The sequence below is a fragment of the Silurus meridionalis genome, chromosome 20 (assembly GCF_014805685.1).
Source record: "Silurus meridionalis isolate SWU-2019-XX chromosome 20, ASM1480568v1, whole genome shotgun sequence".
Lineage (NCBI taxonomy): Eukaryota > Metazoa > Chordata > Actinopteri > Siluriformes > Siluridae > Silurus > Silurus meridionalis.
In genome coordinates, this window is record NC_060903.1 from 5,339,875 (window position 1) to 5,353,219 (window position 13,345).

At 38.5% G+C, this 13,345-nt stretch overlaps 1 protein-coding gene across 1 annotated transcript; it reads right to left on the reverse strand.

The window, feature by feature from the left end:
• Nucleotides 1–1,753: 1,753 nt before the first annotated feature.
• Nucleotides 1,754–11,817, reverse strand: LOC124402744 (transmembrane protein 200C). Its single transcript, XM_046875940.1, has 2 exons — nt 11,617–11,817; nt 1,754–4,410 (listed from the first exon to the last, which is right to left on the reverse strand). The coding sequence occupies exon 2, from the start codon at nt 4,375–4,377 to the stop codon at nt 2,845–2,847; it is 1,533 nt and encodes a 510-aa protein (XP_046731896.1). The 5' UTR covers nt 4,378–4,410; nt 11,617–11,817; the 3' UTR covers nt 1,754–2,844.
• Nucleotides 11,818–13,345: the final 1,528 nt, after the last annotated feature.

Consider the following 13,345-nt stretch of genomic DNA (forward strand, 5'->3'; position numbering starts at 1 on the left):
TCACTAAACCACGCCCCGTCCGCGCTATTGGATGAAAATGCTGTATGTCAGCGTAAACTATTAAACCCCGCCCACTGCTTTCAACTCTAAGCCTGTTGCTTATCAGTTACAGGTTGATCATTCTAACGCTGCTTTCCAGTTCCCAGACACTCTGTTTATGTATTATAACAAATTATATATATATAAAAAAAAAAAACACTTCAGCCAACAAATGTACAACAGTTGCTCAGGCTGGATATAACAGTAAATAGCTTAAATGGGAAAGACCCCTGAAATCCCCCTTAAAATAAAAGTGAAAGCATGAAGGTACCTCATCCTGAAATATCCTGAGTATTTCATTATTAACAATAGGTTTCTTGCTCATTCATCTAGGGAGTTTTTTCTTGCCACACTCACCCCAGACTTGCTCATCAGAGATATATATATATACATAATTCACTTTAATTCTTCATTTCTCTAAAGCTGCTTAAAAACAATGTCCATTGTGGAAAAAGCACTATAGAAATAAACTTGAATTGTTCTTTAGAAGTGTGAGCAATTGAGCAATGGAAAAACTCCCTGAGATGGCATAAGGAAGACACATTGAGAGGAACCAGACACAAGAGGGAACTCATCGTCATCTGGGTGGCACTGAATGTCCATTTGTTACAGCTAAATAATGTTGAGGTGTGCAATGATGGTGATCAAATGCAAACTGTAGTCTTGAGTCAGTTTAGCAGACTGTTGACATTAAGTACAGTCCAAATCCATCCTCAAAGCTCCTGTTCATACTCCGGGGGCGACAGCATACAAATATACCAGTTCACCGGACACTCTATATCCATGATACCTCCATATCTGCTCCTTTATATAATAAAACAATAAAAGGCTTGACTGAATAAATATGTTTTCAGCCTCGACTTGAACACTGAGAGTGTGTCTGAGTCCCGAACACTCATTGGAAGGCTGAAAGTACCTCATCCTGAAATACACCGACCAGTTTAACTTTACATCATTACCATTAACATTATGACCATCTCCCTAAAATTGTGTTGGTCCCCCTTTTGCTGCCAAAACAGTCGTAACCAATTGAGAATTAACAGCATGAATCTCTTCAGCAATTTGAGCTACAGTCAGACCACACTGATCAGCCTTCACTCCCCACGTGTATCAATGAGCCTTGGCCACTCACGACCCTGTCACCGGTTTACCACTGTTCCTTCCTAGAGCCACTTTTGATAGATACTGACCACTGCAGACCAGAAACATCCCACAAGAGCTGCTGTTTTAGAGATGTTCTGACCCAGTCGTCTAGCCATCACATTTTAGCCCTCGTCAAACTCGCTCAAATCCTTACCCTTGCCCATTTTTCCTGCTTCTAAGACATTAACTTTGAGTACAAAATGTTTACTTGCTGCCTAATATATCCCACCCACTAACAGGGGCTTCAGTGTTATTCACTTCACTAGTCATAATGCTATAATTTTATGCCCGATCTGTGTATGTTTTTAAAAAGATTACACCTTTAAAACCAGTCAAAACACCAAAGATGAAAATATGTCACTCAGTATATGTATTATAACAAATTATACATGAAAAGAAAAAAACACAACAAAAGTACAAAAATCTGGCCTGGTTGTATCAGTATCTTAGGCTGAACATTTGAGTAAATAGCTTGAATGGGAAAGACCCCTGAAATGCTTCCTAAAATAAAAGTGAAAACTTGAAAGTACCTCATCCTGAAATTGTATTTCAATATTAACAATAGTCAAAATAGTTGTATTATTTACTTTATTGGTTTTGAATTGAATTTAAATTAAATATTCTACAAATACAATTCGAAGTACTGACAAATACATAGAAAAAGAAAAATTCACAATTCAACGTAGGCGACAATTCAATCCCCTACATTAAAATAACGTACTGTTTTTTTTCTTGTATGTAAAAGAAAACAAAACATTACTTGCAAAAATGAAACATAATCAAAGATATAGCAGATGTATTCAAGTGTTCCACAATGAATCCAGAAACGTTGTTAAAAGGTTCACTACCGTTGATCACCAACAGAGGTCACTACAAACCAAAACATACTTACCATACAGAAGTAAAAAAACAAAAAAAAAAAAACCAAATCAGCCATAAATTCTATCATTTGTATGGTTTTATTTCATCTATTGACTCTTGACCAGTAACGATTGTGCATGAACATGACATACATTCAACCACAAAACAGTCTATAGGGAAAGAACAATTCATTTATCGTCTTTATCATTTTCCAGCCAAGGTGAGACCTGAGGATTCATCTCTAGCAGTTATTGCTGTTTGATTGCACAACAATACCCAGGTACAATAAAACAAAGTTCATGAGGTTGCATAATTATATTCTGTTGATGTATATGCAAAGCAAGATGATGTCTCTTTCATAAACACAGTACAGAGGTTTGACTAACAACTAAAGGTCTTCGAGCTGAAATAGTCATTTGTGTGGAAAGTTAATAAATCAGGAGAAAATACATCAATAACATAATTGCTCTTTTTTTTTTTTTTTTTTACAAGAAGAGCTAATTAACAGGTGACACAATGCAGGACAAGAACAGTATATAAGCCTAACAGATCAGTGGAAGGCACAAGAACAACTTGTTTGTAAATACTGCAAATAAGTGAGTAATGGTTTCCTCAAAAGTTTGATTGTACCACCAGTCTTTTTAAATACTTTCATGTTCTTTTATGTGTGTTGTGTTCAGCACAAAAGCTTATCTTATTTATGCTACAAACTAAGAAAAAGTCTTTCCACCAAAAAACCCTAAGCCATTAACAAGTACATCTTTCTGATATGCCTGAGCATGCAGACTTGCTCAAACATGCTCAGACCTGCCCTCCCTGTTGGAGATTTACCTTTTGGTCCACATCTACATCACTTGTATGAGAGTTCGAAATGATAGGTTCTGTGTGCAGCTGAGTGAGAGAATTGTTGGGGAATGTATGTGCATTGATAGCATTACTCTGTGTTTCCGTCTGCTCTGGTCCCTCCACACCTGTTTCTGGTCCCCCATCTGGGGCTTCAAATGAGTCTCCTCCTAACGCTGCCAGTTTTATATAGCCCTTACTGCCCAAGCGGTCCAGCCTCGGGCAGCTGAATCTGCGTGACCTTTCCTCATGCCGTCCTGTGCCCGGGTCAGAAAGGGCATTCAGGGACAGGTGGGAGCCCAGGATCCTAAACCCAGAACTGGGCAGCTGCAGCTGTTGCTGGCATAAACTGGATACCTCACCTGAAAGCCTGGAATCCCGAGATACCAACATACCTGCACTCAATACCTCAGCTTTAGTTTGTATGGCAGTGCTGAGAAGTTCTTCTGAGCAGCCAGAGCCGTGGCAATTTGGCTGCAGTATCTCTGTCGGATTGTATGATGTAGCCTGCTCTTCTTCTCGTTCTTCTTGTCTTCCCTCCATTTCCTGGTTGTTCAGTTTAATTACAGGCAATGTAAAAGCATTAACTGATGAAGTGACTATAGAGCATGTCTTCCACTCCTTGGGAGCAGGTGTCAGCTCTTTGGGCCTGTTCTGATCTCTGTAAATGGTGTAGATTGTCTCTGTGAGGGATTGTCTTTCTCTAGACCAGCTGAACTTTCTGGCGAATGACGATCTCCTGTAATCTTTTTCCTTACATGACACAGTAGAAGGCCAGGAACCTCTTGAAGGCATGGCTGTCTTATGTGTGGCTGATGGATGATCTCCTTCCTTGGATTGCGTACAGCCTAACAGCCCATTAAGAGGTACATGGCCTTTGGTGCGCAAGCTGTGGATGTCTATAACAGTAGAGTAAATGTCCCTCAGGTCAATGATTTTAGTCTTTTTGTCACGGTTCTCATGGAGCACGGCATTGGCGCAAATAAAAAGGAAGATACCAATACCCATGACCAGTGGTCCAAAAACCTTGAGGTTGTCGGAATACAGATAAGTGGAAAACAGGCCTTCAAAAAATCCATCAGGCCTGAAATTAGGCTTGGTAGCATTAATCATCCCATCGCTACTATTCCAGTGCGGCTTCTTCCAGAGCTTGGAATTACCTGTGTAGTTTGAGGCTGACCAAATAGGTTTTTTGGAATCAGTTGCTTGTTTTATAGAGTGTTTCTCTTTTGGAAAGACTTTTGTGTAAGCTGAGGCCTCTTTGGGCCAGTATCCCAGAACAGCCATCGAAATTCCCACCATTAAGACAAACACTCCAAGTGCTGCAACCATTCCAGATACAGAGACCAGTTTCAGCTTGCCCTTTACCACCACCACATTGTTCTTCATCTTCTTCCTAGCTTTCCTTCTCCTCTTGTTCTCTGCTCGGTTCTTGGTGCGCAACGAGTCCTGCCGCCGCGAGATTCTCAGGAGCCCACCTGTCGCTATCATTTTGACTGCTAGACAATGGATCCGTCAGTCATCCTGCAGGAGACACAGAAATGTAGATGTATTTCACATCAATGGCATACTGGCTGATAGTTTGACAAGTAAAAAAGAAACGGTGAACAGGTATATCGAAATCATATACAAACAGACAGAGGTGGGAAGTAAAGAAGTACAAATACTTTGTTATTGTACTTTAAGTAGATTTTTCTTGTATCAGTATGTAATTTATTTTTCTGACTTTTTACTTTCACTCATTACATTTTTACACAAATATCTGTATTTTCTTCTTACATTTACACTTACAATCCAAGCGCTTTACTTCAGTTCCAATCTATTCGGTGACATGATCAATATTGTTCTTCTCATTGCGCGCTTTTCTCCGCCCATCAACCTATTTCTTGTCATTGCACGTTTTTTTCAACCTACCACTGGTGTATCACTTCCAGGCTCTCACGTACCGCAGACATAGACTAGCTTATGAAGCTAACAACAAGCAAGGCAGAAGGCACCAAGAAGTATGGAGCTAACGTGGATGAGACAGCGATGTAAACATGACTGAGAACAGAGACTTTCCTTATCACCATCATCTTTTTCTGCTTGTGTTCTATATGGTGGTTGTTCAGCTAGGATACATTTATAAGATAATAAAAATTACAATTCTTATATATTAATATATTAATAATATGTAGGGTCCAGTTACCAGCGTGACACTAAAACAGGTAGTAGTAATGGCTACTTTTTACTTAAGTACATGTCAGAGCCCAAACTTCACTTTAACTTGAGTAAAAAAGCGTAGTCAGTACTTCAACTTTCACCTGAGTCTTTTAACACGAGTATCTGAACTTCTACTTGAGTGAGAGAAGTGTGTACTTTTGCCATCTCTACAAACAGACCACATGAAGACATTAGTATTACAATAGTATTAAAGTCCCATAAGCACCTGCCCTATACACCTACCACTTATTAATCAGGTTTAAAGACTATAATGGTGCTTTCTGGATATTTATATTAATAAATATGAATATGGCACATTCTTCTACAATTTTGTACACTCTTCTTAAAGTTAATACAGAGAAGTAACAAGTTGAACGGCTGTTTTATTGTGAAAGACATTTTGTCTTGCCTCTTTCAGACATTGTTTTTTAATCTTCTTAGACAGATTGGACACTACAAATCAATACAAGCTCTACTAAATGACCTTTTGTCTATGATGAAACATCTTTTTTTTTTCTGATAGTTGTGGTGTCACCCATGCTGGCCCTGTCCCCCATCCTGAGGGCATAATGGTTCATTTGAATGGTTTGATGAGGGTGTTAAATTATGCCTTGCCTGTCACCAGAGCTCAATTTTAATTGATCACGCCCGGGAATTTTTAAAGCAACATATGAACCAGTGTTTTTTAACACCACCATGAAATCTTTGGATTTAAATAAAGGTAACATCTTATGTGGAAAAAAAACAGTGCTCATCCTTAAAGTACAATGGAACACGTTTTAAAAATGTTCCAATGGTCCATGGTGGCTCAACATCTTATCACAATGCTTTTATTGGTTTTACTATTAATATTTCACCTATTTTAGATTCAGCAGCATGTCTGGTTGTTATGCTCACCATCCACTAAATTAGGAACACCTGTGCACCTGCACATTGAGCCAGTTATCTAATCAGCCAATTCATGTGGCAGCAGTACAATGCATACAACACAGAAGATACGTCAAGTTAATGTTGACAACAAACATGAAACATTAACTGGGGGTGAACTCAACTACGACATGCTTGTTAGTACCAGATGGGCTGGTCTGAGTATTTCCGCTGATGTCCTGGGAGTTTCACACACAACATTCTCGAGAGTTTACACTGAACGGTGTGAAGAACCCTGTGTGCAGAGTCTGCAGGCTGAAACACTTTATTGGTGTTACAATAAATATAAAAAAAACAATGACCAGACTGGTTTCAGTTGCTTTGAGACCAAGTGATAAAGACAAAGACTCTGTGTCCATGATAGCCTGTCCAGGATGATCCTGTTGTTGGGGCTCCCGATGTGGTATTCTGCTGTTGAAGCTCATCATGCTGAGATGCTTTTCTACTTACCATGGTTGTAAAGAGTGATTATTTAAGATGCTATATCCTTTTTGGCGGTTTTATTCTATCTATCTATTTTCCTGTGACCCGATTATTAACAAAGCACTTCACTGTCAATCAGGCAATGTTTTTTTTGTTTGTTTGTTTTCTTATTCACACCATTTTGTCTAAACTTAAATTCTGGAGTTTAGCCGTTTGAAACCGTTTAAACAAACCCATCTGATGCCAACATTCATTGTACAAAGTTACAGAAAACGTCCTTTTCTTTATTCTGATGTTTTGACATAGACATTAAATGAAGGTCTTCATCTGTATGAATGTCATTTTTGGACTGAGATGTGTGCGTACAGGTGTAAGTAGACAATGGGTGTGTGTATGCTGTATACATTCTATGTATAGATAAGAAACTCATGAAATAAAAGCAAATTCAAGATTTGCAAAAGCTATATGCTCTGAGACAGCTAGAAACACACATATCTCTAAAGGCTGTCTTATCATATAAACCAATTTATGTGAGAAGATTCCATTGCTTAATTGCCCTGAATAATGCACAAATCACTCCCCGACTTTGACGGTAGGTGATCCATTTGCTTAATAATTCATAATTTTGTATGGCTTAGGGCGAATTTATGAATTATTCATCTCATAAATGTTTGTTCTGGCACACAGTTTTTTTGGAAATGCCAGGGTTTTAGAATAGCAGCCTGTTGGGAATATGAGCTTTAATGTGCTGGCTGAGACCCCTGCTGGAGCTCTTTAACAAGCCCAAGGGTCAGGGACCTTCAGTGAGATTCGATTCAATGCATCTCAATGCCAAAAAACACAACAGCTCAATCGTATTCATGATAGCCATATACTGTATATTCTAGTAGACCTCAACACAAACAACTGCAAATTACAGTGAATGTGCAGCGTTTTTATCCAAGGTATTTCTTTTTTAATAGTAACCTTTAATAGTCAGTTTGCCTAAGCATAATGTGTATTCCACCCTATTCTTAAAGGTCTTAGAGACACAGTCATGAACTGGGTATATCTATGTACTGTTTTGGACTGTAACGTTATTCATTAGAGATGGTATTGTATACAAATACATTACTTGCAATAAACTGATCATCTTCACATACAGACTTGATTAGAAGGTACACTATTCAGGCCAAAAAGTTTCACAGGGCATTTGTGCATTCAGACTGGAATCGTACTGAGCAACAAAAAATAGCCACAAAAGCTTTTTACTTTCATATAGCATTAATTTACATTCTACAGTCTTCATTCATTCATCCTTAGTAACTGCCTGGTCAGGGTCATGGTGGCTTTCGAAAATAATTTTGATGAAAATGACTGCAGACAAGTACAAACATGAGTAATAACTATGCGAGCCCAAAGTCCATGCAGTCGAGAACAATTATGAACGTGAATAATGAAGTTGTCAGAAACAGAATTCTCAGACCATGCTTTGAGCGAGATACAGACAACGGCTTTGCCACTTTTATCCATGCTAATTTCAGATCAAACTAAAGACTGAATGCAGTTTTAACACAGAAATAGATTCATCTGAATTCCTCTCTGGTGCAATATATTATATACATTCATACATACATACATACATTATAATAAAATAAACCTTAATATATATGTACATAGTACACACACAGACACACACACATGTACATTAGAACATGCAGGGATATGGATCTAAATGCAGCTAATGCTAGTGATAGACTAAAGATCTTTTTCTTTCTCGCCTTCTTTTTAAACTGAGCAGAGCTGAAAGAACAATGCAAACTGTACAGGCATCCATACTCCCACACTCACACCCTGAAAATGCCATATGCCTCCCTCAAAGGGTCAGTAAAGACTCTGTCCTCATCTATGGGCCATTTATAAGTTGGCTGCATTGAAGCGTGATGTTTCAAGGGAACACAATATCACCTCCTTGTGTGAAGAGCTGAAGAGTAGCCTCTCTGGAAAGGACACCTCTCATTGGGCCTAATAAATGTGAAAGCACAAAGATCAAAGAACGAAATACAAAAATATACTTCCACTCATCATATGGATGTATTACTGTGGCTATTTGCACAGAAACATAATGCACCAGATATTAAGATGCCAGATAATGGACTAAAGATTGAGGTATTGGCTTATATGAACAAAGGCTTCATCTAGTAATGAGGTGAGGTTTTATTTCTTTTATACCATAGCAATTTCCAAACAACTGAAAATTTGAATATTCTAAATGGATAAAACACTATGATTTTCATCCATTTATAGTTACATTTAATGCTGTGGAATGACAGAGTTCTGTTACAGCAACTGTAAACAGCCACTTCATCAACAGTCTCTCTTTTTTCTCTCTTATCAAATTGATAAGAAACAGAAATCAAACAGTCAAATCCTCTCTTCTGAAGTCTGTACTGACCATGGAGACTACATATATAAAGGTTTAATAACTGTCTCCTAAACATCTAGGAAACCTTAAAAGTATCAATGATTATAGGTATTTATTTGCTTAAAACAATGTTTTTTGTGGATCTGCAGTAGATCATACAGATTGTGCACCAGACAGGTCAGACAAAGGAATTAATTTTTGACTATTGGAACAAACCTAAAAGAGTACCTTCATATAAACCTGTGATCTGAATTACAACCAGCATTTCTGTCAGGGTTAGAAAAAAATAGTGATCATGTTTTGACCAATCGAAGTTGAGACAGGACTGTGGTACTTGTGGTGTATTGGTTGCACAAAAAAACATTTCTTGTATGAAAAATCTGGCACCTCATCATGACGTTGCATGAATGTGTATCTTGAGTAGTTTCATTTCACAATTGTGGAATGGTGATTTTAATTGCAATCATGTAAAAAACCCAGTCGCTAAGTTATGAGTCATAACGTCAGTGTTTCAATATAATGTTTAACATTCACCAATCAAAGACAAGGGGTCATGCATTGCTTTAGAGGCATAATTAGTTGATTTTCACTTAATAAAAGAGATTCATGTTGGGAGGAAAAAAGGAACTAAAATATTAAATCATTATAAACAGCAAAAACATTTTCTTTATAAATTAAAAAACATTTGCTCTGTCCATGGTGCTGATGTATTATGCTTGGCAGTCATTGCATTGATGATAAACATAAACCCTGCTTTAAACATACATTACAGCCTGACATTGTGGACATCTGACATTCTGTTATGATTGGATATTCATTTAGAAGTGCTGGACCAAACCTATAGGGCATTAATGAAATATTAAGATGGTTGAACATCATTCCATCATTATTTATAATGTATACTTAAGCAAAAACATTAGAAATGGCTCTGTTGAATGGCACAAAACAAACCCAAATCACACACACACACATACTTTAGGGGATTAGGATCTGCTGTTAAGACACCTGGAGGGCTAATTAAACTCTGGAAGGACGTTGAGACTCATGTACCTGCCTGTAGGCCTTGAGGACTCGATTGAAAATGCCTGGTTTGTACAGTTTTATGAACACAGCATAACACCATGCACACAGTCACACATGCTACCTCATTAGACATTTTTGGCTTTTGAATAAAAAATCACAGGCTTACTGAGAAAATAATTCTTCAAGTCTTTTTTGAGCTCTATTTTTATGTTAGTAGCTCCTGGGCCTTTTTTGAAAACACAGAACCACATGTGACATTCTTGAATGATGAAACAGCAGTTCGTGCCTTACCCCTTGAGCTTTGATTTATTCATCAGCATCCTCCAGGTGGCTGTTCCATCCACTCGGATTATTATTAAAACCTGACCACAGGACCATCGCTGACCAGATCTTATTATGTTTTCTGACAAGCAGTGACCCAAACATGATAGTGGCATGCTTTGTGAGCAATGGGGAGATGAGAGCTCATCAGGAACAGCAGTTTTACTGGAAATTTTAAGCACCTTCTGTGATCAAAAGCTGATTCTAATAAACAAGCAGTGGACAATTAACAAAAAATGGTGCATGATATAACATTACAGAAGTGTCCAATAACACACACACACACACACACACACACACACACACACACACACACACACACACACACTCATACCAGCAGTATCTCAGTATAATTACTGAAAAGAAAGAAAATAAAAAAAACTTTTGTTGTTCTTGTTGTTGTACCATAATGTGCTGGATATGGTTAGTATGTTATTTTTCAACTGGAAAAGGTGACTGTGGTGTGGGTTTAATAATAATTCCGTTTCACAGGACTCTTTAAAAACCAATACAGGTGCACCACATACAGTACATCTTCCAGATGCATGGAGATCATAAGCTACAAAAACAAATCGTACAGTGTTTTTAAAGGTCCACCACCTGAAATCCCCGGTCTGCAGTGGTCCTAATGTGGTCTCTTTCCACTGATGCATGGGGTAAAAGCTGGATTACAGACTGTGCCTAGCAACAGATGGGCTACAGCAGTAGCCATACCTACAAAACAGTACCGGATATAATGTAGAAAAGTGAGTGAAAAACAATTCGGTTTACACTGAATGCACGAACAATTTATGAGGATATTAAAACGAATTTGATGATATAGAAGGCTCTGTTAGAGAGGGACGGAGCTGCGCCAGACTCGTGCGCCTTCATCACTGGAGTAAAATAACCTTTTATAACAGACTGACTAGTTGCACGACTAGAGACAAAAAGCAAATTATTATTTAAAAAAATGTTTAGTTGATTGATTCAGATCATCTCCAGACTTCTGTGTGAGCAGTTAGTCCGAGTTTGGGGGGTAGAGAATAGAAGAATGCATGAGTGCTGTGTTTGTATATGGAGCTGATCATACTGTGGATTCATAGAAATCCAAGCACTGTAATGCATGTGATGGCACGAACCAGACAGATTACATAGCATGATAATGATTGTGATATAGAAATAAAACCGAGCGCGTGCTGCACGGTGCTGCGCGATATTATCGCCGTTATGCGCGCTCACTTAAGTATCGGAGACAACCCTGATGTAACCCTGATGCTTGATCTGAAAGGGTCAGCGCGCAATAATACATTAAATTATCCTATTAATAAAAATATACGCAACATAATAATGCAACATAATGCACACATGCGACGGAGTGCGCACCGATTTCATCTGGACCAAGTTTCCATCAAAAGACAAAGCAACCACGTTCTGCGCGCGCGCCTTACCGAAATGTCGTCTCTCCATCGCACGCTTCTCGGGAGCTCTCGCGCGTCCGCTTCAGTAGTAACGAGGCATGGCGCGGGAGGATCGCTCGCGCTCGTGCGCCTCACCGGCCTCGGGAATGAACCAACACTGGAGATCTAGTCGTCAAAAATGGGCGGGTGGAACCCACGCGCGTCCTGCTGATTAAACGTGTTGCCAGATCATGCAACTTCCGATCCAATTGTTCTTGTTCCTATAGCTGCAGACCAACTTCAAGGGGTGGAGTTGACACATGATCTAGCTCCTCCCATATCATGGTATAATTAAATGTTTAATCTCACACAGTTTTTACAGTAAAATCACTAGTAAGCACACACACACACACACACACACACACACACACACACACTGAGCATTTGTGTTATAGTTGTCACATGTTCTTCACATATTCATGCTATGTTAGGAAGCTCAGGGTCAGACATGTTACAGCACACCTGCAGCACAAAGGATTAAGGGCCTTGCTAAAAGGGCCCCAAGAGTGGCAGCTTGGCGATTCCCGGTAGCAGTTTAATACATGCAGATACATGTTGATCATCGCAAAATGTGATCTTAGTGATCTCCATGAAAGTAAAAAAATTGTGATCTTAGTGTTCCCCATGAAAGACCATTTTTCACCTCTGTGCTCACTGAAGACTCTGAACAGATACAGTGTTCTGTAGCCTCATGTTTTTCTTTTATGAGATGCTTTTCAGCTCACCTTAATTGAAACGAGTCATTATTTAACTTACTGTAGCTTTCCAGACAGCTCCAACTGACCTGACCATTCTCCTCTTATGTTTTTTTATCCTCAGACAGAACTGAAAGATTTTGTTTGCATCAGTGTGTTTAAACAATGCATACCATTGTATGTGAAAATCCTAAAAGCTCATCAGTTTCAGTAAAACAGTGTGTCTGGCACAAACCAATGCCATAACCAAAGTCACTGCAATCACCCCACCTTGATTGGCTTATTAAATAATTGCATAAATGAATGAATAAAACCCATTGAAAGGTTTCCCTAATTCTGTGAAATTACATAAGAGCACATCGGTTACATCTTTAATAGTTCTTTCTCTTAATGAATTCCGTAAGTAAAGTTTTAATGTGTTGATACAAATTTATTGTTGCTATTTTCTTACATTTAAAGGAATGTAAAAATGACTAACAGTTATTTTTTATATGTAACTATTACATCACACTTAAACATTAGATCATCTGCACTTAACGTACACAGTACTCAATAAAGCAGTTAATCAGTGGGGGGCGGTCAGGGCCAGCAAAGCCTTCTTTTCTGGCCTAAACATGATCAGAAGCACTGACCTACATTTACAACCTAAATTCTAATATTTGTTCCATAAAATTGTATTAATTTATTCCCAACCGTTTTATTCTCTTCATTTTGTAGCATTTCTCTTGGCTGCATTGCTTCCAGTACGTGTATGTGGATGTTAGATTTTTTGTCCAATCAGATTTCAGCCTCTATGTGCTGCCATGTCAATCTAATCTGCCCAGGGCCTTCAAAGTCAGTACTGCTGGCCTTTTTACCATAGTTTTCTATTAGCAATAGGTCTGTTTCTTTAACCAATCAGATTTTCAAACTCGCCTCACAGGGCAGCTAGCTGGCCCAGAATAGCGTCAGCATTTTTCTGTCCTTTGATTGGTTGGTCAGAGGGAAACTGTTACAGCTAAGTTTGACTGGCAAAACACATCTGT

What these genes read in the sequence shown, in the direction of transcription:
- LOC124402744 (XM_046875940.1), bottom strand. Translation starts at nt 4,377, where the DNA reads ATGATAGCGACAGGTGGGCTCCTGAGAATCTCGCGGCGGCAGGACTCG.